The following is a 24,770-nucleotide window of genomic DNA, read 5'->3' as shown; positions in this document are numbered from 1 at the left end:
TCTCATGATAAATTCAAATACCGATTAGTGGATTTTTTAATGTCCAAAGCATACCTTCCCCTTTCTTTAGAGAACAAAGGTCATTCAATAAATATAAAGGAGTTCAATGCAAGTTTTACACAACAACCATGACAAGCAGAACAACCAGGAAGACCCAAACTATGGTGGGAAGAAGAGGAGGAGAACTGAAGCAATGGAATAATTGGTGACTTGTCTTTAGCTTCTGCGGCAATGCAGTCACATATAGATTCCTGTGAGCTGGGGGAGGGGCCAAGTGTTTTAGAATGCTGAGAGTGATGTGAGGTGGCCATCGGGTTATTAGGTTTATGATCCAAACCCGATACCAAATCGGATTATGATGAATAAATTATGAGCTTTATGTCTATCTAAATTGCTTAAGTTAGATTAAAATATTCATTTATCAAGTTTAGATTTAGTGTAAGTAGTATGAGATGATTAAAGAGGCCATGAGATAAATGATTCATTAATTTATTATTTTAGAATCTTTTTATAGTAGTGAGACTTGATAGACATCGCATCATAAACAACAAATCGTCGGATCACATGTGATCGATAAATGGTATGGGTGGCACACTAACACCGCATGGCAACATGTGCCTAACATATCGATCGCCCAAAGCCATATCGGCCACGTATGATCGATAGGTGATAGGTGGTCTAACACTACGTGGTAACATATAATAAACACGTTGATCGTCCGAGACCAACAACAACCACACTTGACCTGCATTATGTATTTATAGTTTGAATTGAGTAAGCACCTTGGACTCAATAAAAACAATATCATTCTCCCGATTTAGCCTAAGAACGACGTGCAATAACTCCATGATCGTCCATGACCATGGATGTAACGACCCTCAAAGCTACTTATAAAAGGGGATCCTCATGTGCATTCCTCACATATTGAAAATTTTCTTATCATCAAAGTTTTTCGACTAGACCAAATAATTCAAACTCAAAACTAAATTGATCAGACATTTGTTAGGAATGCTCTCTATACTTCCAAGTGATGACTAAGATTGACATGGGAAAAGTCTTAGTTAGATCTAAACCCATTTTTATCTTGAACAATTAGAATATGCATTAATAGTAAACTCGTCCATCTCATATAAGTTTATTTAAATCTTAACCCATCTTAATTGGGTGAAATATGCCCAAGATGCATGAACGAAGGAAAATCGACTCGTGCCTATAGGTACCTCCTTTATGTTGCGAACGAACAAGTTAGCGACAGGCTTGTTAGGTGGATTGAACATTGAGCTTTGGACCCCTCTAACATGAGACCTGAAGCACGCCTGATGGGGGGGGGGGAATAAATGGTATGAAACATATTGGCAGCCAATCAACATCTGACACTTGTCACCATATGGAGGTTGGTACGAAAGAAAAGGTTCCAATCACCCTCCACCTACTCACTCTCGTAGACAATAGTCTAATAGAGACGATTTGGGTCTGTCTTCCTTCTATTGCCCACGTGGACAAAACGTTAAAGGGGGACGTTGGGGTAATTGCAGGGTGTCCCTTCGTAGACTAAGTATAAAAGCTAACCCCTGGTATTATATTAAGAGATTTTCTTTTCGAAAAAAACTCATCTCTTAGAAAGGACCTCGGACTAACTTAAATATCGAAGAAATTGGATCAGGAAACTTCTCCTAATATCAGTCTTAGTACATGTGATGCCTCGGAAGCTCCCCCACCACTTCGAAGCAACATTGAAACTATCCCGGGACCATCTCAAAACCACTTTGGAAACACCTCGGAGTCACTCTAGACACTCGTACGCTCTTAGGTTTGGACCACGTCGGATTGACTCGGACGTTGACGATGATTTACCCTAACAAAACCTAATCCATCAAGTCCTACCAAATTAAATCAGCCACATTTACCACATCAGCCTTATATACTTATCAAAAATTTGTTTCAAATCAGATTTGGTATAAAGAATTTTCTTCTTAACCACATTAGCTCAACTTCGATACTTGGACACCACATCGACACTACGACTTTAACTCTACACGTCAGTTCCTTGGCATCTCGAATCGCACCATCCTGTTTCTACTTCAGACTCGGACTTGGTCATGTCGTCCCTACCATCTCACTTATAGTTCTACTTCGGACTCGGACTTGGTTGGTCATGTCATCCCTAGCATCTCACTTATTGACCTACTTTGGAGATAACAAATCTAAAACATGTAGCATAACAGTTGATGCTAATAATCCTATGTAGTCAGTGATCTGATTTTGGAGATAACACTTAAACAAATCCAAATCAGGTAACATAAATCTAAATTAATGATAATAATCCTACCTACTCTTGTATATAGTCACTTGCTCCTGCTTTATGTGAGACAGAGACTAGATAGTTCCATGTTTCAGCAACTTATCACACACAACACCTGGCAAAGCTAATTTCTATTTATTTGGTGTCTGCAGCTCAAAAATTAGAAGACCACTTTTTTCGAAAAGCCAAAACAATTTCAATACAGTTTGTGATTTTAGTCAACAATCCCATTACCGTGAACTTTAATCATATTCAAAGAAATATGGTGATGTTGAAATTAGCCAAGCTGTAGTTTTCGTGAAAAGTAGTGCAGATATGAAGCAGGTAATAAATATTTCTGCATCATCCTGTTCTTGAAAGATTAGAAGGAACATCAGAAAAACCATACAACTTTTGAGCTTAAACTTGGCAGAAAGAAGCTTCATCCAGCAAGATCAAAATCACTACTTACAGGATTAGTTTGACCTCCATCATTTCAGCAACTCTGACTTGGAACCATTCTTCATGAAATTACAATCTCAATGTAATTACAGCCTGAGACAGCAGCTATCCCATTGTAATTACAATCTCAATGAAATTACAAGCTTAGATTGAGACTTCATAGACAAAATTGTTGTATAATTAACACATACATTGATTATACACCTGAGAAGGAGGACCAAATGCTGAAGTGTAATCATGCTGATGCTGATTGTTTGTGGTCATGGTCAACAAGATTCAGTGCTTGCAACAGCTTTGGCCAAGATTCAGGGATCCCTCCCGGTAAATCAAACTCTAAGAGCTTCCCCCTTGCACGGTAGAATTCTTCAACTGGTTTGCTCTGTAGAAATAAACCATAATTAGGCAACATTATAATATCTACCATATAATTTGGTAGGTAGGTCAGGCAATCACTATAAGTATACAGTATCATCATATACAATGTTTGATACTTATCCAGCTACCAGCATAAATGAAATAAGAACAGTTGTAAGCAACATGACAGTGAACATGCACCCAGATGTGCATGTGATTGTCAGCATCACATCCACACGGTCCCCTGATCATCTCGAACAACATATCAAAACCACTAGTATTTATTGATGAAACCATGCTATCATTCAAAAGGGGGAACAAATAGGGTTGTCCAAACACTTACGGTCTACAAGAAATATTTTCTTAGTGACTTGAACAAGAGGCTCACATTCATTCACTGAAGTGATTGCTGTTCATCACTGGGCTATCTTCGTTCCCATCATCAGTCTTTCCCAGTAAGCTACAGTTGTAGCAGAAATTTGCAACCACTCATACTTGTGTTTTGCAACCACTCACATTCTTTCATTCACTGAAGTGATTCTAGTACCGCTGGACTGATAAATATCGATCCATACCAACCTGTACTGTCAATATTTGAAACCTTGCCTACAACAGTATTGACTGTTTTCATATACAACAATTGCAGATATCTCAATAGGAATTTATTTAATCAAATGTTGACTTTAAATCCTTGATATAAATTTTATGGCCAACAAAGGAAAATTTAAAACTTGCACTCAATTCTTTCCATCCCCATTTAGCTTGAGTGAACTCCTTTTCATTCCTTTCCTTTCCCATTTCATGGAAGAGGTTTTCCCTAAGTCAATATTTAAATTTTTGTTGTGTTTGAGCATACAAATAGTAGATCAGGAAATTGAGCAATTATTCTAAAATAAGCACATGATAAGTTAGTGTCTTACCATTTCATTATATATTCGCAATCGCTCTTTCACGACCTCTTCAGTATCATCTACTCGAGTTACGAGTTTTGATGCGCAATCTGCTGGGGGTAGAAGTGGAGCCATAATAAAATCTGGCCTCCCGTTCTCACCCTTGATGTTGACGGATGCAACATTATAATTCCCTCCACAGTGGCTGCAAATTCTTCTTCCAAGGCACTTTGCAAGCAGTGCATCTTCTCTGAGTTTAAGATTGATGACCAGGTCAATTTCTGTGACTCCCTCTAGTATTTCCTGATATATTAGTACATGCGCAAAATAAGAGCACACTCGATTTCTCACAGCAGTAATGTTCAAGATTAAAAGCTATCATCACTATTTTCAGGTAAATATTTTAAGATCTGTTGTCTGAACATCAGATTGGCTGACACTGAGCATAAGAAAGACTTCTATACAAAAGGAATGGGACTTCCTTTTTCTTTTTGTTTGTTAGAAATTTGGAGCTAAGAACAGTGATAAAATGATTTTGAAATGTTAACACTAAATGGCAAATCTTGATGATAAGTTCCAGAGATACTTAAGACTGTTTCTGGACTTGTATAAGGATTAAATGGGGGAACAGCTGAAGCAAGAGTGTTTAGATTACCATAGTACTAGTGATTTATCTTTAATAAAGTGAGCTAATCAGTAAAGAATATAGACGAGGAGTTGAGAAAAATATTTCAGTAATAATGGGCCCTCTGATGTGACACGAACATTTCTCCAGCTAGAAAGTGACAATGGATAATCTTAACAGACTTGTAAATAGAACTTCCAACTTATACCAAGCTTATAACTGCATTCTGATATTGATTTGTGTGGTGAGATTGCATGTTTTGAGCACTAGACAACCTTAGAGACCAAATGCAGAACATCAACATCTTTGTGTTGCTAGTGAGTTGGTTACTCGGCTTTATACTGTGCATATTGTTTTACCATTTTAGCATTCATGGGTAGAATTCCTTCAAAGAAATTAGAAGACATTTGCACTCTTATCAGTACTAAGACCTTGGAATATATCACATGCTTCATGTAACTTGAGTCTCAAGATACAAGACTTTAGAAGTTCTTGTGCAACTAGTTTACATCTTTTGAGATTGCTTGTTAATCCCTTAAATATTGAAGGAAAAATTGTGCAAGTATATACCCTTGTAAATTAGCGATACTTACCACTCTAAGTTTAAATTTAGCGTATTGTCCTTACAAATCTTAAAAACTTATAAGTATATCACTTTAGTTAATATATGTTAGTTGATTGTTGGAATAATGTCATTGAAACTCAAATTAACATGAATAACACATCATCCATTAGATGACTGTTAATATAATGATCTTGAAACTCCAATTGACATATACCCATCAAATTGAGTAGCTTCTCAGTGGACTCCAACCCTCTTCCTGATGTAATATTATCGGCTCTAAGTCTTCAACTCCCTAAATCCTCAAAATATATATTACTCTTCCAAGATGGAAGTGTGTAATGAAAGGAAAAAGAAAAAGAAAGAGGAAGCCTAAGGCAATTAATTGTAGTGAAAGAGAAATGAAAATAATAAGTAAAATAATCAATGAGAATAAAAAGAATGTTTTAGGCATGTATTGATGTATCACTCGATATGGTACAAAACCGACAGTATGTATTGATTCTCTAGTTGACCGATAAATTGACCCAGCCCATTTTGGGTGGTACACTATTAGGGGGCGTACCAGGCATCAGTGTTTTTAATAAGTGCCCAATCGCTTGCCTAGGCACTCAAGTAAGGCAAGGCCCGAGCACAACCTCTAGGTGACGCTATTTAGTGAAGCGTCGCCTGAGCGCTCGCCTAAGCACAAGCACTAAGCGCCTCGAGCAAGCGCCCAAGTGAAGGTGTATTTTGTTCATGCCTGGTTTGATTGAATAGGCAAGTTGCTTCAATCGAACCAACTAAAGAGCTATGACACTACCCCCTCGGTGCGCCCAACCCAGCTTTGAAACCCTATGTCCGCCATAGCTGCCTTTGTGCATAGCTCCCTTTGCCGCTTTTGCCGTCGTGCATAGCTCCCTTTGCCGCCAACCCCTTCGTCCGAAGCTTCCTCCACCATCAACACCTTCACCCGAAGGTTTCCTCCGCCACCAATGCCTTCGTTTGAAGCTTCCTCCGTCGTCGTTGCCTTCTTCCATAGCTTCCTTCGCCATCAACGTCTTCATCTGAAGCTTCCTTTGCCATTGTAGCCTTCGTTCGAAGCTTCCTCCACCGCTAACGCTTTCATCTGTAGCTTCCTCTATCGCCTTCCCCCACCTTCCTCCAAAACTGTCGGTTACTCCTCTCAATTGTTTCATAGCAACTTTACTGTTTTGACATTTTTTTTATTAGAAGATGAATGATGTGATTTGGTACGTTATATGATTACAATTTAATATAACATTTTTATTTTTATGATCATATTTATCAATCGTAATATATTTTTATATTTTAATATCCTTAATCATCTTGCTTTGCTCGGGTAGGTGCCTAGGCGAGCGGCTAGTGCCTCAAGCATTTGGGACTTTATGCCTTTTAGCGTCTAGCACTTTCAAAAATACTCTTGAGCATTACACCTCTTGCATCACCTGATACAATTTTTACTAACCAATGCGGGTTAATAATAGTCAAATTTTGACCTTATCGAGCTCTTCTTGGGTCAAATCAAGTCCCAACAATCAAATTTATGATTGGGCCCTATTTTGGCTCTTTAGATCCTCCTCCCTCCTCCCTCCTCTCACTCACACTCATTCAATTTTGTACCCTTATAACCTAGAATTTCTAGTTTATGGCTTAAACACATTTTATTCTTATCAAAATATAATTTATATACCAAGAAATTACGAGAAAAAAGCCCTCAAATAGGGCATTTTGAATTTTAGCCCATTTTTTTATCCTTCTCATGGAACGTCAATACACTAGTAGCAACCGATATGTAATGTACGACCAACAACCAATATAGCCGATCAGCATGAGACAACATTCCTTAGTTTTCGATATAGAGAATTTGTATTTAAACTAAAGTTAGCTACTAGTAAGAATGGAAAGTAGTTACAAAGTTTATTAGATGGGTGCTAAGAGGAGTGACATATGCGAAGGATCTTCTATTTCCAAAATTTGAAAAGATAATCATGTAAAAACCCTATTAAAAGGGTGGTCCAAAGCAGAGCATTAAGAAAAACATAAACAACCTTGCTCTTGCAAGCATGAAGCTGATAGAGAATATCTAAATTTGTCTTGAGAGAGTTGAGAAACTGAACATGCCCCAACGCCAACCGTCAAAGGACAAAACCGTTTCTGGCCATATGTTGGCACCTCAAATATAAGTCAGCATGGTATGTGCTAATGTCTTTCACGCTTGAGAAGCTTCAACCGATACAACACATGTCAACCAACATAACAGTCTTTGTCATGGAAGTAGACATTGTTGAATGGAAAAGGACTATCAAAGATTTTTTAAAAAAAGGGTACCAGGCAAAAGAATACAATATAAAGTTAATGATGGAATAGTACAAATTTAAGCTATATAGTTAATTGCACTTTATAACCAAGATGATCATAAACCAATATTAAAAAAATTTATGATTTCATGGATTAATTTACAAGTACCATATTTAGGGCAAAAACTTAAGGAACCTTAAAGATAAAAAAAAAAAATTTATGTTCAAAGATTTCATTTCCATAATTGATTTTATGACAAATTATTTAAAAGCTACACTTGTTTGTCCACAACTTTGAACTAGCTGTCTTTCCTTTTTAGCCGAAGTTTTATGCTGATTCCATTCTGTATATTGATGTAGTAGAACCAATCTAATGATCATGATTCATTATCTTAGGAAGAAAAGTTTGGCAATTATATTGTGGAAAACCATGTGGGTGGTCAACAAAGACTAAGGCACATTTGTGCCAATATGGGGACGCCAATCACTTTTAAAGAGGATAGAAAAAGAATAGAGGGAAAAGGAAAAGAGAAATCAAATATAAAAGAATTGCTTCTACCTTGTTTTTAGCAGCCAAAGGCACTGTTCTCTAACATCTTCCGCTTGTTGTTTGCTTCTTTATATGGCAAGAGTGCCTAGCTATTGGAGCTGCAGCTGAACAAGGCATGGGGCTAATGTCTCCGTACACAGAGAACAGAACCAAAGAAACTGTACTATTCCTTTAAATGGCTGGTTCCCTCAAACAGATTATGTTAGTTCAATTGACTGGTTGGGTTGACTGGGGCCAACTGTTACACAGAAAATACAGCAAAGAACAACCAAACCGATCCTTCTTCAAATGAATGAGGTAACTAATTGCTTGGAATAAACAGTAAGAAAGAAATAACAGTTACTCTAGAGGAGATACCACGAACATAAAGTTACGAACCCTATTGCCACCTTTTACGGTAACCTGAAATCTACCTTTGCCATTTCTATCTAGTAGGAATTGCTAAAAAACAAGATCGGCCTTAAAAATGAATCATATATCCAAAAACTGACTGCATTGCTCCAGCAATTTTCATTACGAGCTTCACAAACTTTAAATGTTTATCATCCACATCAATTTACAAAATCAAATTTAAAGCTTAAATGTCTACAACAATAAAAAACTAGTCACATTGCTTTAGATTGCACAATCTCGGTTTAAACAAATTTTCTGCACAAAATAAAACAAAATGAGATGATGATCAGCCAGCACAGTAACCAAAAATAAGATGGAAGCTACTAAGAAGCCTAAATTCTCAATCAACTTTATCTTTAATTAACCAAGTAGAAATGGATATTACATTTTGTATGCTTCGTACAAAATTCATTAGCTTACCGCTTGTCTTATTGTTCGTGGGAAACCATCAAGAATGGATCCAGATTCAGCCTTAGTTGCTCCATGTTCAAGGCGTTTAATTAACAAGCTCATGATAATCTCATCTGATACCAATTGACCATGATTTACAATTCCAGCAAGCTGCAAAATAAAATTACAAATTATAAGTGTAAATAAAACTGACATCTGATAGAGCAAAAAAATCCTTTCACTCACTGTCACATGAAACAGAGCTTTCAAACGCTAAAGCATATTATAAGCAAACCATGAGGACTTCAATGATATTGAAAGATATTCTATTTCTTCATCGAGAAGTATGACTTATGGCAATCTGAGATAGAAAGGGGCAACAATACAACTCTGAAGGAACAGATTTCCACCCAACTATAAGATATGTAGCCTATTAATTTTATATCAGCAAGTAAACACTATCGAAACTAGATTTTTTCAGCTGCAGAAAATGTAGAATGAATTAACAGAGGAGAGGAATATAAAGTTGACAGTTCTAGAAACAAAGTTGCAACTCTCAGCTTCTATCAATTGACAACAAAATAATTTGCCTATGGCCTATCTAGAACACTATAGCAATAGATACTTCATAGTGGTCAAAACAAAAGATGATTTTTTTTTCCACTGAAATGATTTCATTTTTATTTAACCCAATAATGAATGATTAATGATGAAATCCATGTCAAGTTTCCCGCAAGATGCTCTCTCATCCTCAACATATGCTATTACCTCTATAAACAATAATCAATTGACTTAGGCTATTTTGTGAAAAAATCAATATAGTAACATGTTCTAGAAAGTATCCACCAAACAGTTACCAATGCTCCCAAGAGTCAAAGTCAAGAATCTTCAAAGTTTGAAACCTATGATGCCCGTACCTACCACATACGAAGAACAAGAATGGAACAGCCAAAACATGTCTAGAGCATGCAAAGACATATTAGTGTTCAACATAAATTTCACTTTCTAGTTAGTTTATTGTCACCCTCATAGGCGTATATTTGAAAATTCAAATAGTATATCTACCATTCTATTACATGTTACAACTTTCTTTAGAAAAAGTAAGGGTGATCCAGTTACAAGCCTGCGAACGTGAAAATCTAGGTAGGGGGCAATGTGTAGTCTTATCTTTGCAAGCATGTAGCTTCTTTTGCAACTCAAACATCTGACACTCTTATGTAACGAACGAGCAGCCTTATTTTAGCACAAGGTTCACCATGTTAACAGAATTATTTATGTCAAATTTATCCAGTTCTAAACAGAATACCTAACTAAAATTTCTCTATGTAGTAAATGTTCTTTTGATATTTCTAGAGCCTCATGCTAAAAGGAAAAAGACAACCAGTGTCATGACAAGAATAAGTAATTGATTTTTCAACTTCCACACCAGATTCATTTTTACAGCAGTAACATAATTGTGCCACAGAAGCTAATATTGAATGGTAAATTTCATGACCAAAGACAGATATTCATTAGAAAAAGCAGTAAAGTGCATCAACAGTTAGCAATTGACATCAATAATATTGGATCATAAATGGATGCTGATTAGCCAGTTTTACCTAGAAAGCTGGGACATTGCCTATGAGGAACTTATAAAGTTGTTGGATTTTAATTTTTCTTTTTGCAAATAACAGTTATTACTTTCTTCCGAGAATTAGGTTTTCGACAAAGACTACTGCAGCCTCGATGAACTAGCATGAACTGATGGAATTATGCACTTTTAAAACATGGTTTTACTTGGATGGTTTATTAATCAACCAGGGCTAGTAGTATGCCAATGATCTTTCAGTTATTGCTTCTGTATTGTATCATGAATTCATCAGAATTCTACAAATTAAAATAAATCGGTAACTGTAAACTTGCTACACTAGTGATATGAATAAAATACAATGAGAGACAAACCATTCATATCACTTGGGGCGCCAAAGATAGTACCACCCATCAATGATAACCACATTACTTTTGTGTTCCTCTTTTAGTTGTGTATCAATGGAAGATGTTCTTATTTCACTTAATTAGGCACAATACTTGCCCAATTAAGCAACAAATGTCTTTGTTCTTTTACCCTAGGACTTGTGAGAAACTGTTAACTTTTCTTTTTTGTTTTTTTTTTTCATTATATTACAGTGGCAACTTGAATGATCAAGTTGGTATGTGATGAAGTATTTCTCTTCATTTCCACCAGTGGATGATTATAATGACCATCAGAATGTCCTTAGCAGCAAAACTTGAATTAATATCCATGGTTCGTCTTGTCAGTCCATACCGATGTACGGACTAGCTGTTAGTACGGTAAGTACTAAGTTATACCGAGCCATTCCGAGCATATCGAAATATGATATATGTGAGCATACTGATGTACCGTCCATACCGAGCGGTATGCTGTGATACAACAAACCTTATTAATATCATAAAATGAAGAAGGGATGGAACCAAGTTCAAGTTGGTAATATTGTTTCATTCTCTCCTTTCCTTCTTAGTCCTTCGTTGTGGAGAAGCATATGAAAAGATGATTCATTTTAAAAAGGCCAAAAGTTGGTTATTTTTGGAGAAAATTGAATTTGTGATTTTGTTGTTCATCCAGTGTGGACCACTGTAACAAATTACTAAATACAAGTTATAAAGAATGGTTCTGCTGCTACAAGCCAAAGGATGTCTCAATCAGTAATCAAACATAATCATCACCTCTTATGCAAATTTGGAGCAATTGTTATACTCACTAATTGGCATCCCATCAACTATTTCATGGCCAGAAATAACCAAGCAACTAGACCTAAACCAACTTCCCCATCCCCTAATAATCCAAAACGTGAGCAACCCTCATTAGAATATAAAACCACTACATTTCCAGTTCATAGACGGCGTGCACAGAACAACAAAAAAAGAAACAATATAAATGAGCAATCTTTAGCTAAGACAAGCGCACCCCAACGAAATTACCTGCTGAGCAAGGGGCCCTGAGGAGGCGAGCTCCTCGCGGACGAGATCACCGGTGGAAATGTGAGGCACCCCGAGGAGCTGAGAGAGGCGGCTAGCGTAGGTTCCCTTCCCGACGCCTGGACACCCCAAGAACACCCAGTGCACGCCCCGGCCACCGGGATCCCTCGTCATCGGCGGCCCCAGGCGGGCCAGGCTGGTCGAAAACCTAGCGCCCATCTCCAACGACAGCCACATCCTCGCGGGAGACCAGACCGCGGCGCAGCCTCTCCACAGGCGACTGACGGCATCCATTTCGCCGTAGCCAGGTGATGGAAACGGTAGACACGATAGACCAACTTCGAGTCTCCTTCGACGAAAGGCGGTGGGTATATACTTTGGTCGGCGTAATATGCTAAAAGACCCCCAAAATAATCTAAATTGCATGTTCTCTCCAAAATTACTGATGTTTCGAATTTAGCCCTCTAAATGTAGTTATACAAAACATATCCCTAGGCAATAAAAAAAACTTGCATATATACCCCTACATATATATATATATATAGACTATAATTAATATTTATATGCTTTAAAAGCTATATAATAATAATAATAATAATAATAATTTTATTAGTTATTAAAGTTATATAATTAATATTTATATGCTTTAAAAGTAGTTATCAAAATTTTTATTAATTAATATTTTTTTGAAAAATATGATCATCCTTTCAAACATATAACATGTAAATGGAGTAATAATGGAATATCTTATTGAACACTTAGACATTGAGAGATCTTTCTCGGTTGTGTACTTACACTTGACATCTTGTTTATTCAAAGCAATAGTATACAGAATGGATCAAATGATATGGTAGGCATGCATCAGTTGATGGCGCTGCAAGTCCTTCTGACCTCCCCTGCTGAGCCAGTGAGGGGGGCGATGTCGCCCATCTTCACCATTGCGGCCGCGAAGTCGGCGAAGAAAGCCGCCTGGTTCTTGCTGTAGTACTTCACCATGTCGCCGGTGGGCCCGTGGCTGAGGAGCACCTGGTCGGAGTGCAGCAGGCCCTTCTTCTGAAGGAGGTTCTTGTAGTAGTTGTTGTCGAACGAGTTGGGCGTGACCAGGTCCAGCGGCGCCAGGGTGCTGTTGCCGAGAACCTGTGACGAGGGGCATCGTCGGCGTCGCAGGGCGGCGAAGCCATGGTCGATGTTGGGCTCGTTGTAGATCCTGTTCCGGAAGGTGGCGCACTGAGCTTGGCCGATGGTGTGGGAACCTGACAGAGCAACCATGTCTTTGATGCTAAGTCCTTGGCGAGCAAACGAGGAGATGAGCTCATCGAGGTTGTCGAACGCTACGGGCAGGTCTCTCTGGACCAAATCTTTGTTGGCCGCAGTGGTGGAGTCCCTTCTTCCAAGCTTCACCTTCCATGTCGGGCCACCAACCTGCTCAAGGATCGCTCACAGTTCAACGCGTCCGGAATTCGAATGGAGGCATCAAGTAGAGTACATGATAATGGCGCGCGCTTACGTATTCCGATGAGTCCCGCGCTGCGACGGCGAGGATGTCGGCGCAAGAAACCACTCCCGGGCACACCTTCTCGACCGCCCACTTGATGCTGTCGATGACTTCGAACCCTCTCGCTGATCTAAAGTTCTGGGGCGCGTTCTGTTCGCTCACGATGCCCTCGGCATCTTTGAGCAGGAGCGACGCGTCGCATCCCTGGCGAAGTTGGCCGAGCATATGAAACCGATGAGCGCGCACACGAGGGAATGGCGAGGGGAAGAAGAAGCTCGAAGCTTACCTGAACGAAGCAGTCATGGAAATGGAGGCGGATAAGCGACGCCGCCATGCGACGCTCGCGTTCGACGGCGCGCCTCACGGCAGCCCTGATGGTCGAGAGAGCTTGCGGGCAGGACTTGGCGTAGTACTTGGGTGTCAGATGCGCCTCACAAGACATTGCAGTCATGAACAGTAAGAGCGAAGCCAGCAACAATGCCTGTGTGAAGCTGGAAACTCTTGCAGAACTCATTTCCACTATGGATTGCTGAAGAAACGGATCAATTAAGTTGAAGGAGAAAGAGATGAGGGTCCGAAGGAGAAGAGGAAGAATAAGAAGTGAGGTAGCTTTGTGATGATGATTTGTAGAGGATGACAGGGCCAATTTATAGGGCCAAAAGCCACGCAGTGGGAGATCTCCACACTCAATCTCCACGTGCAGCAGATTCAAAGCTCTTCCTTCAAAGTTCATGCAGCTTCCCTCCATGACAATGTCTACTAGCAATCTTCTCAACAACTCTGGTGGAATGGTTCATAGTTTGACATGCTCTTTATTGGGTTATACTCAATCTAATAGCAATCTCTGTCTTTTTGTCCTTAAAGATGACAAAGATGAGGTGTAAAGTGGCTGCTTGTGGCTGACTGTTACTTTCTTCACATGTTATAATAGCAAACTTGACATGGTCATCCAATGATTTGTTCAATAAAATAGCAGTGTTTGAAGCAATCAAATCTTAGAAATGTAAACTAGTTCTAGTTATTGTTACTTTCTATCATTAATCTTTTAGGTTTTCCTAGGCAAATCCATTTGGACCAAACTTTGCCATCAAGTTGTGGCCTGCCTTTGCAGTTGATATGATGGGTCAAAGCTGGTGGCTTTGCTTAAGAATCAATCATTGTCGACTTGGTCCTTTTTGTTGCCATCAATGTCTGAAGCAAAAGAACATTTGGATCAGAAACATTTACTATGTTTCGTCTGCTACGAAATAGCACGTGAGATTCTATTGACAGGATAAATTCCAATGAACAGCTCAAGTGGATTCCTTTGAACAACATGTGTCATTGGCCCATAATATAGTTAATTACTTTCCCGACATGAGTCTAAATCACAACATGAATATATTTAGCATGAACTATACAGTGGTTTATTTGGACACAAGAAAGGATTCGTAAGAGATGGGTTATCTTGGCAAACTGTGGAGGCCCAAACCAACAAAGATCGAGTTGAATGGAAGATAGAAAACATGACCAAACATTCAACTTAGACCGTCGGTTTAGACTGATAGGTTTGGTGAATTAAATCTCCTCCTTGTAGCACATTTAACTCGCCGAAGACCTGCTCCAAATGCTCTCAAGATGGAACTGTGCACTTGATTCCAGCTGCAGCCTGCGGATCATTCACAGGTGGTGCCACAGATGGTATGTGATTCACTCCCCTTAATTCTGATGTTCTAATGTTCATCACATTGCAGTATATGATACTGGGAATAATTTATAGTGATATTTGCAGTGACAAAGACAATACGATTTGCACAACTATGCACCTAATTCTTAGGCCGAGAGCGTAAGGAGAATGAACACATTATTAGGCACATCAAGTTTTACTCGGGCATCCATAATTAACATATGAGACATGATGTCATGGATAATTTCACATTAACGCTGATGCATTTAAGCAATTCGAACCCAAGGGGACAGCAAAATGACAGACAAATAACTTTAGATCAATATAGCTGCAGGCTGCTTAAGGCATATAAGATCTTTCTTGTAAGTTGCAGCTCAGAAACAGATGGGTGTTGCAGATTTGAGACTCATAGGTAGACCTTACATAAAATGTTCTCAAAGATCAGCAGCCTCTCCCAGATGCTATTTGTAAGAAATTGAGCAGCCTTAATGTTTGCAGTTATTTCTGATCCCATGTAGCAGACTAAACTGATAGAGCATCGACTTCCCAAGCTATTATATATATTACTTCACGAGATTGAGAAAAGGATGAAGGTGGTAGGATCGATCCCTGAATCAGTGGATTGGGTGGTATTGGGTAATCCTGCGCTTAGGTGGCAGTTTCCTTAAAATGAAAAGAACCAGAGACGAAGGGAGAATTTCAACAAGCTGCAAAATTTCACAAAATTAAAATAGATTAGTGATACATGTTTAGCATGTCTGATTATGTCAGATAAGACAATAGAAAACGAGAGTAAAAATTAATAGATTGATGTGGAATCATATGCAGTTTTACAAGTCTACACATTTACCTTAGAAGTCTATACGACAAGTTACACTTGGATAAAACATGAATGACAAGTTCATATCTTGGCTTAGCAAAACCATCAACTGAACTTTTTGAGGAATAAAACAACTTCCATTTATAATCTGAGACCACATTCAAGAGCAGTAGAATGACCCCCTAAAAGTGGTGGTTACTATTCTTAACAATGACCGCAAAATTGTGTAGGTTAACCCCCCCAAAGGTAAGAGGCATAAAAGACTTCAGTAATAACTAATTTGAGACTGACTTATTGACTACTGTCAGCATGAAAGTTAAAACTCTCTCTCCTGACAAGTGAAACATAAAATAGTAACTTGTCCATGCAAATTCATGAAGAAATCCTTTGATGTGTCCTAGAATAAGAAAATGCGGAATCATTATCGCAGGGCAGTTCTTTTGACTGACTTGCATGAAGGCAGGATGTGATATGCCTATAGAGGCCTCGGTAATTTGCATAGATACTCCAGAAAGTCAGATTATGTGAAGAAAACTGCATTGGTAGGATATAAGAACCATGTTATCATATGTTTTGTTCCCTTCTTTACTCCACATTTTAATTGTCTAAAAAGATATTACATGACAATAAAGTATGGTCTGTATAAAGTTCACCATTGTTTATCGCTTGAACAGGTTCTAATATGCATATAGGACATTTCTAAATATGCCCAATTTCTAAATTATAAAGTGTTGCTGAATTATTTAATTATAAATGAAAAGTCCTATTTAAACCAAATGATGACTGCACATGTGGTGACCTAGAACCATAATATGCACCTAAATACCACGAATGTGCTTGTAATACATTAAGTCATTAGAAATTATCTTTTTTTATTATTTGGACATGGAACCAGTTAGGAAAAGGACTTTATGATTTTCACACGCGAGAGCTTGCTATAATACAACTTAAAAAATATGCCAACCTTATATATAGTTTATTGAAAATGTAAAATATGTGCAATGGTTAGATTGAACCAAGTGATTAAGAAGGAAAGCAAAATTCCCAAATAAAAAGAGAGAAAAATTGGATAACAAATAGTTAAATCAATAGCAGAAACACTGCTCAATCCTCTCTTATGAGTATCAAACTAGTTGTCAGGTATTAGATTGTTCGTTAGTTATTCACGGACATAATATTATTCGGCAAGCCGACTCCAGGACTTGTCAGAGCATTATGACTGAACCAAGAGTGGAACATCATTATGAAAACCCCTTCACCCAAGCATTTTCCATATCCACGCTTATATATTTGTTTGTCTTTCCCTAGATGATATGAAATATAACCATACAGAATAAGTGCCTGCTTCAAGGTAATTATCTAGCCTGTACACACCACATGAAAAATTGATGACATTAGAGTTAAAATTATTACTTGCTTTTTGCAAGAATCTAAAAGAGGGAGGAAAAAAAAGCTAAATAACTTTGTTGTACACAACGAGTGACACCTAGATTTGAGCTTTTATAAGTCCAATAAAACAAAAAATCCTTCTTGGTATATGCAACAACAAAATGAAGATATCTCTTAAGTTGATACTAACAGCCAATGTTGATAATTATCAGTCACCTGATCTCAAGCTCATGCCATAATATTTTGAGAATTGTCAGATGAAATCAGATAATATGTAACACTAAAATAAGAATTATTGCATCTTCGCTTCAGGCACTCAACCATTATCCCATAGCCAGATGATGGACAAGCTACAACACTAGATATTTCCCGACTACCATCTTAATCCCATTATGGGACTTGCCAACACAGAAAAAAATAACAGTTAAAGCAGTATACCTCTTCAGAAATAGATAGACACTTAAAAGCACGGAGTTATGCCACACCAGATGTGAGAAAACATGCTATACTTCAATACTAAATTGTTGCCTATAAAGGAACTGCCTCAACTATGTTAGAATGTAGCTAAGACTTGAATCATACCAGATAAAATAAGAAGTTCAGAATTGGATGGTTTAGAACATCAAGATCTGCAGCCTTATCAAAGGCATTGAAGCACATCTGTGAAGCATTGAATAAAATAAGAACTTACTAGATCAACATATCAATTTTAGTTCACATAAAAATGAGATATAATATTCACACTTACCATAATACACCTCAACAGGAAACATAAGAAACAGATGGTGGTTACATAGCCAACCTGAAAAAGACCCCATTCACTCAATCAACTGCAGCCAAACTCATTTAGAGCCAAAGTCTCACACAGAGCATTAAGAAAGTCAAAATATACCTCCTGTAACTTTTTCCGCCGTCCTTTTGATTCGACAGGGAAGCGTTTCAGCATTAGGAAGAGCCTACCAAATATAAAATATCACTCAACAAGTTCCATCTTATAAATAACTATACATCACAGAAGAAAACCTGATAATACACATTAGTTTGTTAAACCTGTCTGTAGTGATTATTTTAACTTAATATTTCAAATTTTATGAAAACAGTTTTTCTACCCAGGTAAGTTGCATAGATTAACTCTCTCCAAACCCTGCATTGGCGAAACCTTATACTCTAGATTATCCCTTTTTTATTTTAACAGTTATTTTACAGCATTTAAGAGTAAGAAAACTCTTACTGGTAACCTAGTTAATCATAAATTCCAATGAGCCTATCATATGGATTTTCAGCCTTATATATCGAACATTTTCTGTTAGTTCAAATTAATTATTTCAGCCTTTACTCGCATGACATGCATTGAGTTTCTAAAATGAATAATTTAAGGCATAAACAAGCAATTAAACAAAAGAGAGCAGAAAAAATAAAATTGAAAGAAAAATATAGCAATTGTTGTAAGAAAAAGAGTATTTTGTCTAATCTAATAAGAAATGCCAAAGTCTTGCTGGCTCACATGCTTCTTAAACAACATTGAACTCAGATAACCGAATTCGGCAATCATTTTAAAAGCATTTGCCATGAGTTTCCATCGATATTTGTTCAACAATATGTAATAGGCAGAAAATCATAAAATAAAATAAAAACTAAGAAGTGCACTTGTTTCATTTTAGTAAAGAAGTATCAAGAGAAATTTCAGAAAAAGCACAAGTAGAAAACATCCATATTTAGAATGATAACCTAACCAAATTCCAAAACAACAAGCATAAAGCCTTAATAACAGAATGTGCACTTATTAAACTTATTGAGGGAGGTTTTCAAGGATGTAATCAAACAAATGCAGAAAACATAAAATTCATATGATGATTCATGATAATAGATCTTATGTATATTGAACATTTCAACTGGGTAACGCTTCTTTAATACAGGACTGCCTATTTGAGCATTGATATGCATTAGTACTTTGAATACATCAAAGCAGAAATTCTACTAAAGATACATGACTCACAGCGGATAATAGGAGTGAGTCAAATAAACAGAAAAATGTTGGTACAAAAGAACAAGTTAAATAGCACACCTCCCTCCATATAAAAGAAACCCGAGGGCAGCAAACAATGAAACACCTACAAAATAGTAAAACAACCCATTTCATAAAATTCAGAATCAACTACATAAAATCCAAGTGTTTAGGACAAAAACCTGCAAAGAAGATCTTGGACAGGATAATCATAGCTTGGATAGGCTCCCACCATAAGAGAAACCAAAGAACAAACTGCAGAAATTTATAAAAAATATAATAAAAAAAACTCATTTTAGTCTCTTAGGCCCCAAAATGCTAACACTAAGCAAAAAAATTAACTTTGGGACTGAGAAAAGGGACCGAAGCTCAGTACATTTTCCATCACATTTGTCAAAGATGGATCTTGGAAAGAAAACTACATATGCATTAAAAATGCTAAAAGATAGGATTCACCAAAACTTGCCATGAACATGTAGCAAACCTTTACAGGTAATATACCGACTTCATATGATGATAAACAAATCAAGATTTGCAATACCATCAGGGACAAAATTTATTAGTCCCACATGTTACCAGTACATAGACCAATGTAAACCGGGCAATACGATCGGTGCAGGGTCAGTACCACAGGGTACAGGATGATATATGCTCTGTACCAGACAGTTTCTTCTTTTTTATTTTTTTCAGCATCTTTAGGATTTTTCTAAAACTTGGTATGTGCAGACAGACACTCTATACACCAATACAGCACTGGTCCCAGCCCTGACTTGTACATCAGTACTGGTACACGAAATTGGTGAACCTTGAAACAAATATTATGGTGCTTCATGGGACTATATTAGTGCATAACAAATGATGAGATTAATTGAAAGAACAAACTAACATGGAACTCATGCCAACCTTCTGAACAGAATAAAAAAGTGACATTCAATCTAATCATCATTTCTACTGATCTCTTGATCAACTCTCCTTTTAGTCATGGTAACTAAAGCCCATGGTTTCAACTTTCAAGTACACATTAACATAACATGGTAGTGATTTTTAGCAAAGACGGTGTGAGGAATATTATCCAATCCGCTACAATTATCCACAGAAGCCTGGAAAACCAACTTGAATAAGTACAATCATTTTCTGTAATATACCTAGGATTTTGTCACTCTGTCCCTCACTCACTTACATAAGTACATTTGTGTTTGTGTGCTTCAAATTTTTTTTCCAATAATCCTAGAATTTGGAAGTACTCAGTTCTCCCTCTCCCCTGCATTTGTATAGTTGTGCTCATTTGAAGTTCTGTATGAGTATGTGAGGGTTGATACGAGTGGACAAAGGAAATGTCTGATTGTCTGCTGAGCAAGAATGTAGAATGAGAGCATTTAATAAAACCCCCAACAGACTGTAGAACTATTTATGATCAAAGGACAAAACTTTATTGCTTCTCAGACAATGCCTTGGAAAAGACCAGATTCTTCAATATGCTTCAGAAATGAGACATGCATGCTAGACATGACCATTGCCTACAACTAGGGTCATTGGCCTAGATACTTGCAACTTCTGGGTAGTGATGCATGACAGAAGATGTGCATGCATATTCTAACGCCGTCAATTGTAGATTCAAGTTCTACAGGGGTTGACATCCTAGTATTACTAGGTTTTGCAGGTATACATGCAACGCCTCCTTTCAATTCTAATGAAAGACATCTAGCCTATATGACAATGACTTCTGTTCCAACACTAAAAGCTTAAGTCCCATGGCGCATTTAGCATGTTGTAACAGGATAGGACTAGGTGGATCAAATAACTGAGTGAACATCATGCCAGTACAGAAAAGAATACCATAAACTCTCATAGAGATACAAAGGAACAAATCTTTTCCAATAAGCTAGGACCAAAAATTATAGTGTTCTCTTGGACCTAATGTATAATATAACTGTAAATGAATATAAAAAAAGAACAGACAACAGGGGAAGATTATTAGATGAAAATGATTATTTTATATAATATCTCCACAACTTACTTTGTAATAGGATGTCCTAATTCACAATAGTCCATGATATCCAGTCCAATTATCCAGACATGCAAAAGAGTCAAGTAGGACCAAATTATAGTTTGGTAAAGAACACATTTCAATAACATGTTATGCCTCCATTGGTCATAGTTTTTCCATTGTCTTGTCAGTGTCAAGAAGAATTGTCCCTAAAGCAAACCTTAAGACTTTCCTTTCTTGTAATCTGTTCTCAGTTCTAAATTAGGAAAATTTCAGAAGTTTGCTAAAATAGATAACGCTGAATCCTATATCAACTAAGCTTTTAAGGTCTGTGCAGAACTCTCACTTGAGTAACTTTTCTTCATCTTTGAATATTGGATCAGCTTTAGAGGATTAACATTAGGCCACCTGACAGTTGAAGAATTTTGTTAAATTATCAATAGATTTATGCTCCACAACCAACAAAATACTCATCGATAATTCTCCGGTGATACTCCCATTTGCACTCACATATATGCCGCAATCAAATGTCTGAATAACTCCATCCATGCTACAGCCTTCAATTATAGCTTCACTACCATCACTTTTAAAAACCAACATTTTGCATTACATTCATAACTTCCACATGACTAGTTGTAACCTATCCTGATTATTTTTCTAATTCCTCAACTTATCATAGAATCTCTCAAACTATGATGGACTTCTATCTAAGTCTTATCCTTAACCCTACCCTTATCATATATTCTCTGTTCTTGGCATCAATTATTCAACTTAGATTCTCTTCGTAACCTAAAAATTTGTTTGAGATTTCCCTAGTTTACTCAGCTAGTGGCACTACTTTATTTAATAGAACTCTCTTTGTCTTTATTTTATAAACTGTTTTCTCACCATCTCATATTATAATAAAAAAAAGGCAGTTTTCAGTAGCTTCTACATGGCCATTATGAATTGAATCTAGTAGAAAACAAATGAGAAGTGTTCTAATTCCCATCAAACAGTAAAGAAGTGATGTTTGAGACCAAGGATCCTAATTAATAAAGGCATCAAATTCAGAACATCAACTCTTCATAAAGAAAAGCATATTTCTGAGAAATTATAAATAAGAAGTTACAGTAAGTCATGATGCTTTAAAAGTAAATTAAATTTTCTAGAGCCTTTTCTTTTAAGCAGGTAATACCATCCATGCCATCAGATGCCTTGGCTATAAATCTATCTCAACCTTTGATTACTAAGGAATGTTTGTTTCAGTAAGTATTTATACAATCAATAGATATCGATCTGCAATTACATAAATGAGGCCCGACCCTGATTTATGCTGTCTACCACATACACAATTAACTATGTCATTACCTGAATGGCATAAACCACTGCATTAATTGTATAGAAGCATGGTCTAAGGCCATCAATAGATATTGATCGTGCCTGCATGAGAATCCATTTCAGTTAAAGTTAGCTGACTAAACATTAATATAAAAAGAAAAATATTTCGTTGAATAAAGGAAAGAAAAAATTGATGACATACCTGGTAATATATTTCAGCCCAAAATAGTACCAAGAGTGCATAAGTAGTGAAGAATGCGAGACCAGGAAAATCCAAAAGAACATGTTGAATGATCTGTACGGCAAGATAATAACAGTTCAGTACGATCACAAGAGGTTCTATGGCATTCAAAATTATGTGTAACAAACCTCGGGCTTTATTTTTTGGATATGCCGTCGAAATACAAAGATAAGCGATCTAACTGCAAAGGCAAGAACCATAGCGAAATCAGATGCAATAAAATACCTCCTCGTCAAGTGTATTAGAGTGAAGCACATCAGTAAAGCTAGATTCTTACCACCATTGACCAGGAAATTCAGGAAGTGAAAGACCTTCTGCGTTGTCCAACCAAACTCTGGTACTCTGCACTCGATTCTAAACAGTTGTATCTGCAGACTAGATTATTTCAGTAACCAAGCAGAATAAGAATAATTAGAAAGCAAGAAGCATTTTGTCACCAATGTGCCATAAAAAAATTAAAGAGTGTATTTTTTTATAATTTGTTAAAATTTTCTAGTAAACCCTACACGAAAGAATCATAGCATGTCGTTTCATCATCATTGCAACCATCACGTATGGCATACAGTTCAAAGCAGTAAAAGCACCTAAACTTGCTTTATCTTTTCATATATTTCTATAATTTGCTCAAATTTGCGGTTCCACCAAAGCCTAACCCCACAAATCGTTAGCGAAAGGTACCAATTCCTTGACCGATAGACACCCTATCATACACAAACTGCTTCCTTAACACACGAAAATGATCGATCATCGGAGAGGAAAAGGCCAAATCGAGTCATAAGTTTGCATAATCAAAGGAGGATTACGAGAGCGACGGCGGAAACTAGTCCGAAGAGGGCGGCGAGGGCGTGGAAGATGCGGTCCTGCCACAGGGTCGAGTTGTTCACCTCCTCCCACCAATCCCAGCCGTCACGCAGCACGTGCGCCGGTACCGACGACGACGCCATGGGAGCTCCTCCGCTGGAGTCCAAATTTCCCGGCGGTCGGTCGCTCGCCGGGGATTCGCGATCCGAGGCCGGGGAGGGAGGGAGGGAGGAACGAGAAAGGGGACGAGGGGGAAAATATAGTTACCGAAAATATAGAAGATAAATAAATAAATAAATAAACAAATAAATCGGACGAGAAAAGTCACGGCCGAGGGATCCGATCACCTCCCGCCGCAGCCCCGGGTGCGATCACCTAGCGACACGTGGCGTTAGCGGAGGAGCAGCTCGAGGGATGCCATTCGCCTGAGATCAAAACGAAGCCATTATCTTTATTAATAAAAGCTAATAAAGAATTTAAATTAAGTAATAAAAATTATAATCAAGGAAAAAATATGATTCATAAATATATTTACATTTTTAATTTAAAATTAATATCTTTTCTTTTTGGGTTAATTTTCTAAAAAATCTCTATTTTTTTTTTTCAGATATCGTTCATTTTTATTTTTTTTAATTTCAAAAAATAACAAAAGTACGGCATCAACAACTTCTTTTTCAAACTCATTATATTGAATAAATCTAATATATCGATCAAACCTAAGATTGAATCGGTCCAAAATAAAGAATAATAAATAAATTAAATAATATATATTAGTAAAAGTGAAAATATAAAAGTTACAAATATATATATACTATAAAAATATGACAAAAGAATGGTATAATTACAACCTTTTAATTTTAGCTTAAATTAACCCAAAAAAAAAAATCCAAACTTTTGAGAGTTTAATTAATCTAAATTGCTTTTTGATGGTGTTGTAATGGATATTTTTAGAGTTTCATAATATTTTTGGTATTTTTGGATGACCTTACTTACACTATTTTAAAATTTATATTACATTTTTCTTGCCCTATTTAAAAACATTGCAACCCTATTAAAAAATAGTATAACTTATATCACATCTTTTTCATAATTTTTAAATGTTTAGAAAAACCTTATAAATGACTTACAAAATTTTTTAAGAGCATGGGATGTGAGTTACACTATTTTTGAACAAAACCTCAAATAACTTAGGTTTATTATAATAAAAAATATTATAGTTTTAACATTGAATGAAGCCCTGATTGATTAATTTTTCTTTTTTTA

General features: G+C 36.9%; 3 protein-coding genes across 3 annotated transcripts; all 3 read right to left on the bottom strand.

The window, feature by feature from the left end:
* Nucleotides 1-2,707: 2,707 nt before the first annotated feature.
* LOC135621921 (probable adenylate kinase 6, chloroplastic) lies at nucleotides 2,708-12,113 on the bottom strand. The gene is made up of 4 exons (XM_065123547.1): nucleotides 11,787-12,113; nucleotides 8,838-8,978; nucleotides 4,018-4,290; nucleotides 2,708-3,122 (listed from the first exon to the last, which is right to left on the bottom strand). The coding sequence occupies exons 1-4, from the start codon at nucleotides 12,075-12,077 to the stop codon at nucleotides 2,979-2,981; spliced, it is 849 nt and encodes a 282-aa protein (XP_064979619.1). The 5' UTR covers nucleotides 12,078-12,113; the 3' UTR covers nucleotides 2,708-2,978.
* A 453-nt stretch (nucleotides 12,114-12,566) lies between these two features.
* LOC135621931 (lignin-forming anionic peroxidase-like) lies at nucleotides 12,567-13,891 on the bottom strand. The gene is made up of 3 exons (XM_065123560.1): nucleotides 13,565-13,891; nucleotides 13,291-13,482; nucleotides 12,567-13,205 (listed from the first exon to the last, which is right to left on the bottom strand). Exons 1-3 carry the CDS (start codon nucleotides 13,790-13,792, stop codon nucleotides 12,645-12,647), a joined length of 981 nt encoding a protein of 326 aa, XP_064979632.1. The 5' UTR covers nucleotides 13,793-13,891; the 3' UTR covers nucleotides 12,567-12,644.
* A 1,282-nt stretch (nucleotides 13,892-15,173) lies between these two features.
* Nucleotides 15,174-23,771, bottom strand: LOC103998798 (tobamovirus multiplication protein 3). The gene is made up of 11 exons (XM_009420383.3): nucleotides 23,510-23,771; nucleotides 22,984-23,074; nucleotides 22,835-22,887; nucleotides 22,668-22,760; nucleotides 22,496-22,567; nucleotides 19,341-19,413; nucleotides 19,219-19,264; nucleotides 18,046-18,109; nucleotides 17,902-17,955; nucleotides 17,736-17,813; nucleotides 15,174-15,651 (listed from the first exon to the last, which is right to left on the bottom strand). The coding sequence occupies exons 1-11, from the start codon at nucleotides 23,648-23,650 to the stop codon at nucleotides 15,559-15,561; spliced, it is 858 nt and encodes a 285-aa protein (XP_009418658.2). The 5' UTR covers nucleotides 23,651-23,771; the 3' UTR covers nucleotides 15,174-15,558.
* Between the last annotated feature and the right edge of the window lie 999 nt (nucleotides 23,772-24,770).

This window comes from Musa acuminata, chromosome BXJ2-9 (assembly GCF_036884655.1).
Source record: "Musa acuminata AAA Group cultivar baxijiao chromosome BXJ2-9, Cavendish_Baxijiao_AAA, whole genome shotgun sequence".
Lineage (NCBI taxonomy): Eukaryota > Viridiplantae > Streptophyta > Magnoliopsida > Zingiberales > Musaceae > Musa > Musa acuminata.
Note: the sequence above shows the minus strand (reverse complement) of the source record. Positions and strands in the feature narration are given on the sequence as shown.

Excerpts from the sequence above, each read along its gene's own strand:
- LOC135621921 (XM_065123547.1), bottom strand. The coding sequence starts at position 12,077 with ATGGATGCCGTCAGTCGCCTGTGGAGAGGCTGCGCCGCGGTCTGGTCT. Across the intron at positions 4,291-8,837 it reads CACGAACAATAAGACAAGCG|GAAATACTAGAGGGAGTCAC; the intron begins GTAAGCTAATGA and ends CTAATATATCAG. Across the intron at positions 3,123-4,017 it reads TGCGAATATATAATGAAATG|AGCAAACCAGTTGAAGAATT; the intron begins GTAAGACACTAA and ends TTATTTCTACAG.
- LOC135621931 (XM_065123560.1), bottom strand. The coding sequence starts at position 13,792 with ATGAGTTCTGCAAGAGTTTCCAGCTTCACACAGGCATTGTTGCTGGCT. Across the intron at positions 13,483-13,564 it reads TCCATGACTGCTTCGTTCAG|GGATGCGACGCGTCGCTCCT; the intron begins GTAAGCTTCGAG and ends CAACTTCGCCAG. Across the intron at positions 13,206-13,290 it reads CGCGGGACTCATCGGAATAC|GTTGGTGGCCCGACATGGAA; the intron begins GTAAGCGCGCGC and ends ATCCTTGAGCAG.
- LOC103998798 (XM_009420383.3), bottom strand. The coding sequence starts at position 23,650 with ATGGCGTCGTCGTCGGTACCGGCGCACGTGCTGCGTGACGGCTGGGAT. Across the intron at positions 19,265-19,340 it reads GTCCAAGATCTTCTTTGCAG|GTGTTTCATTGTTTGCTGCC; the intron begins GTTTTTGTCCTA and ends ACTATTTTGTAG. Across the intron at positions 15,652-17,735 it reads TGAACTTCTTATTTTATCTG|CTTGTTGAAATTCTCCCTTC; the intron begins GTATGATTCAAG and ends GAAATTTTGCAG.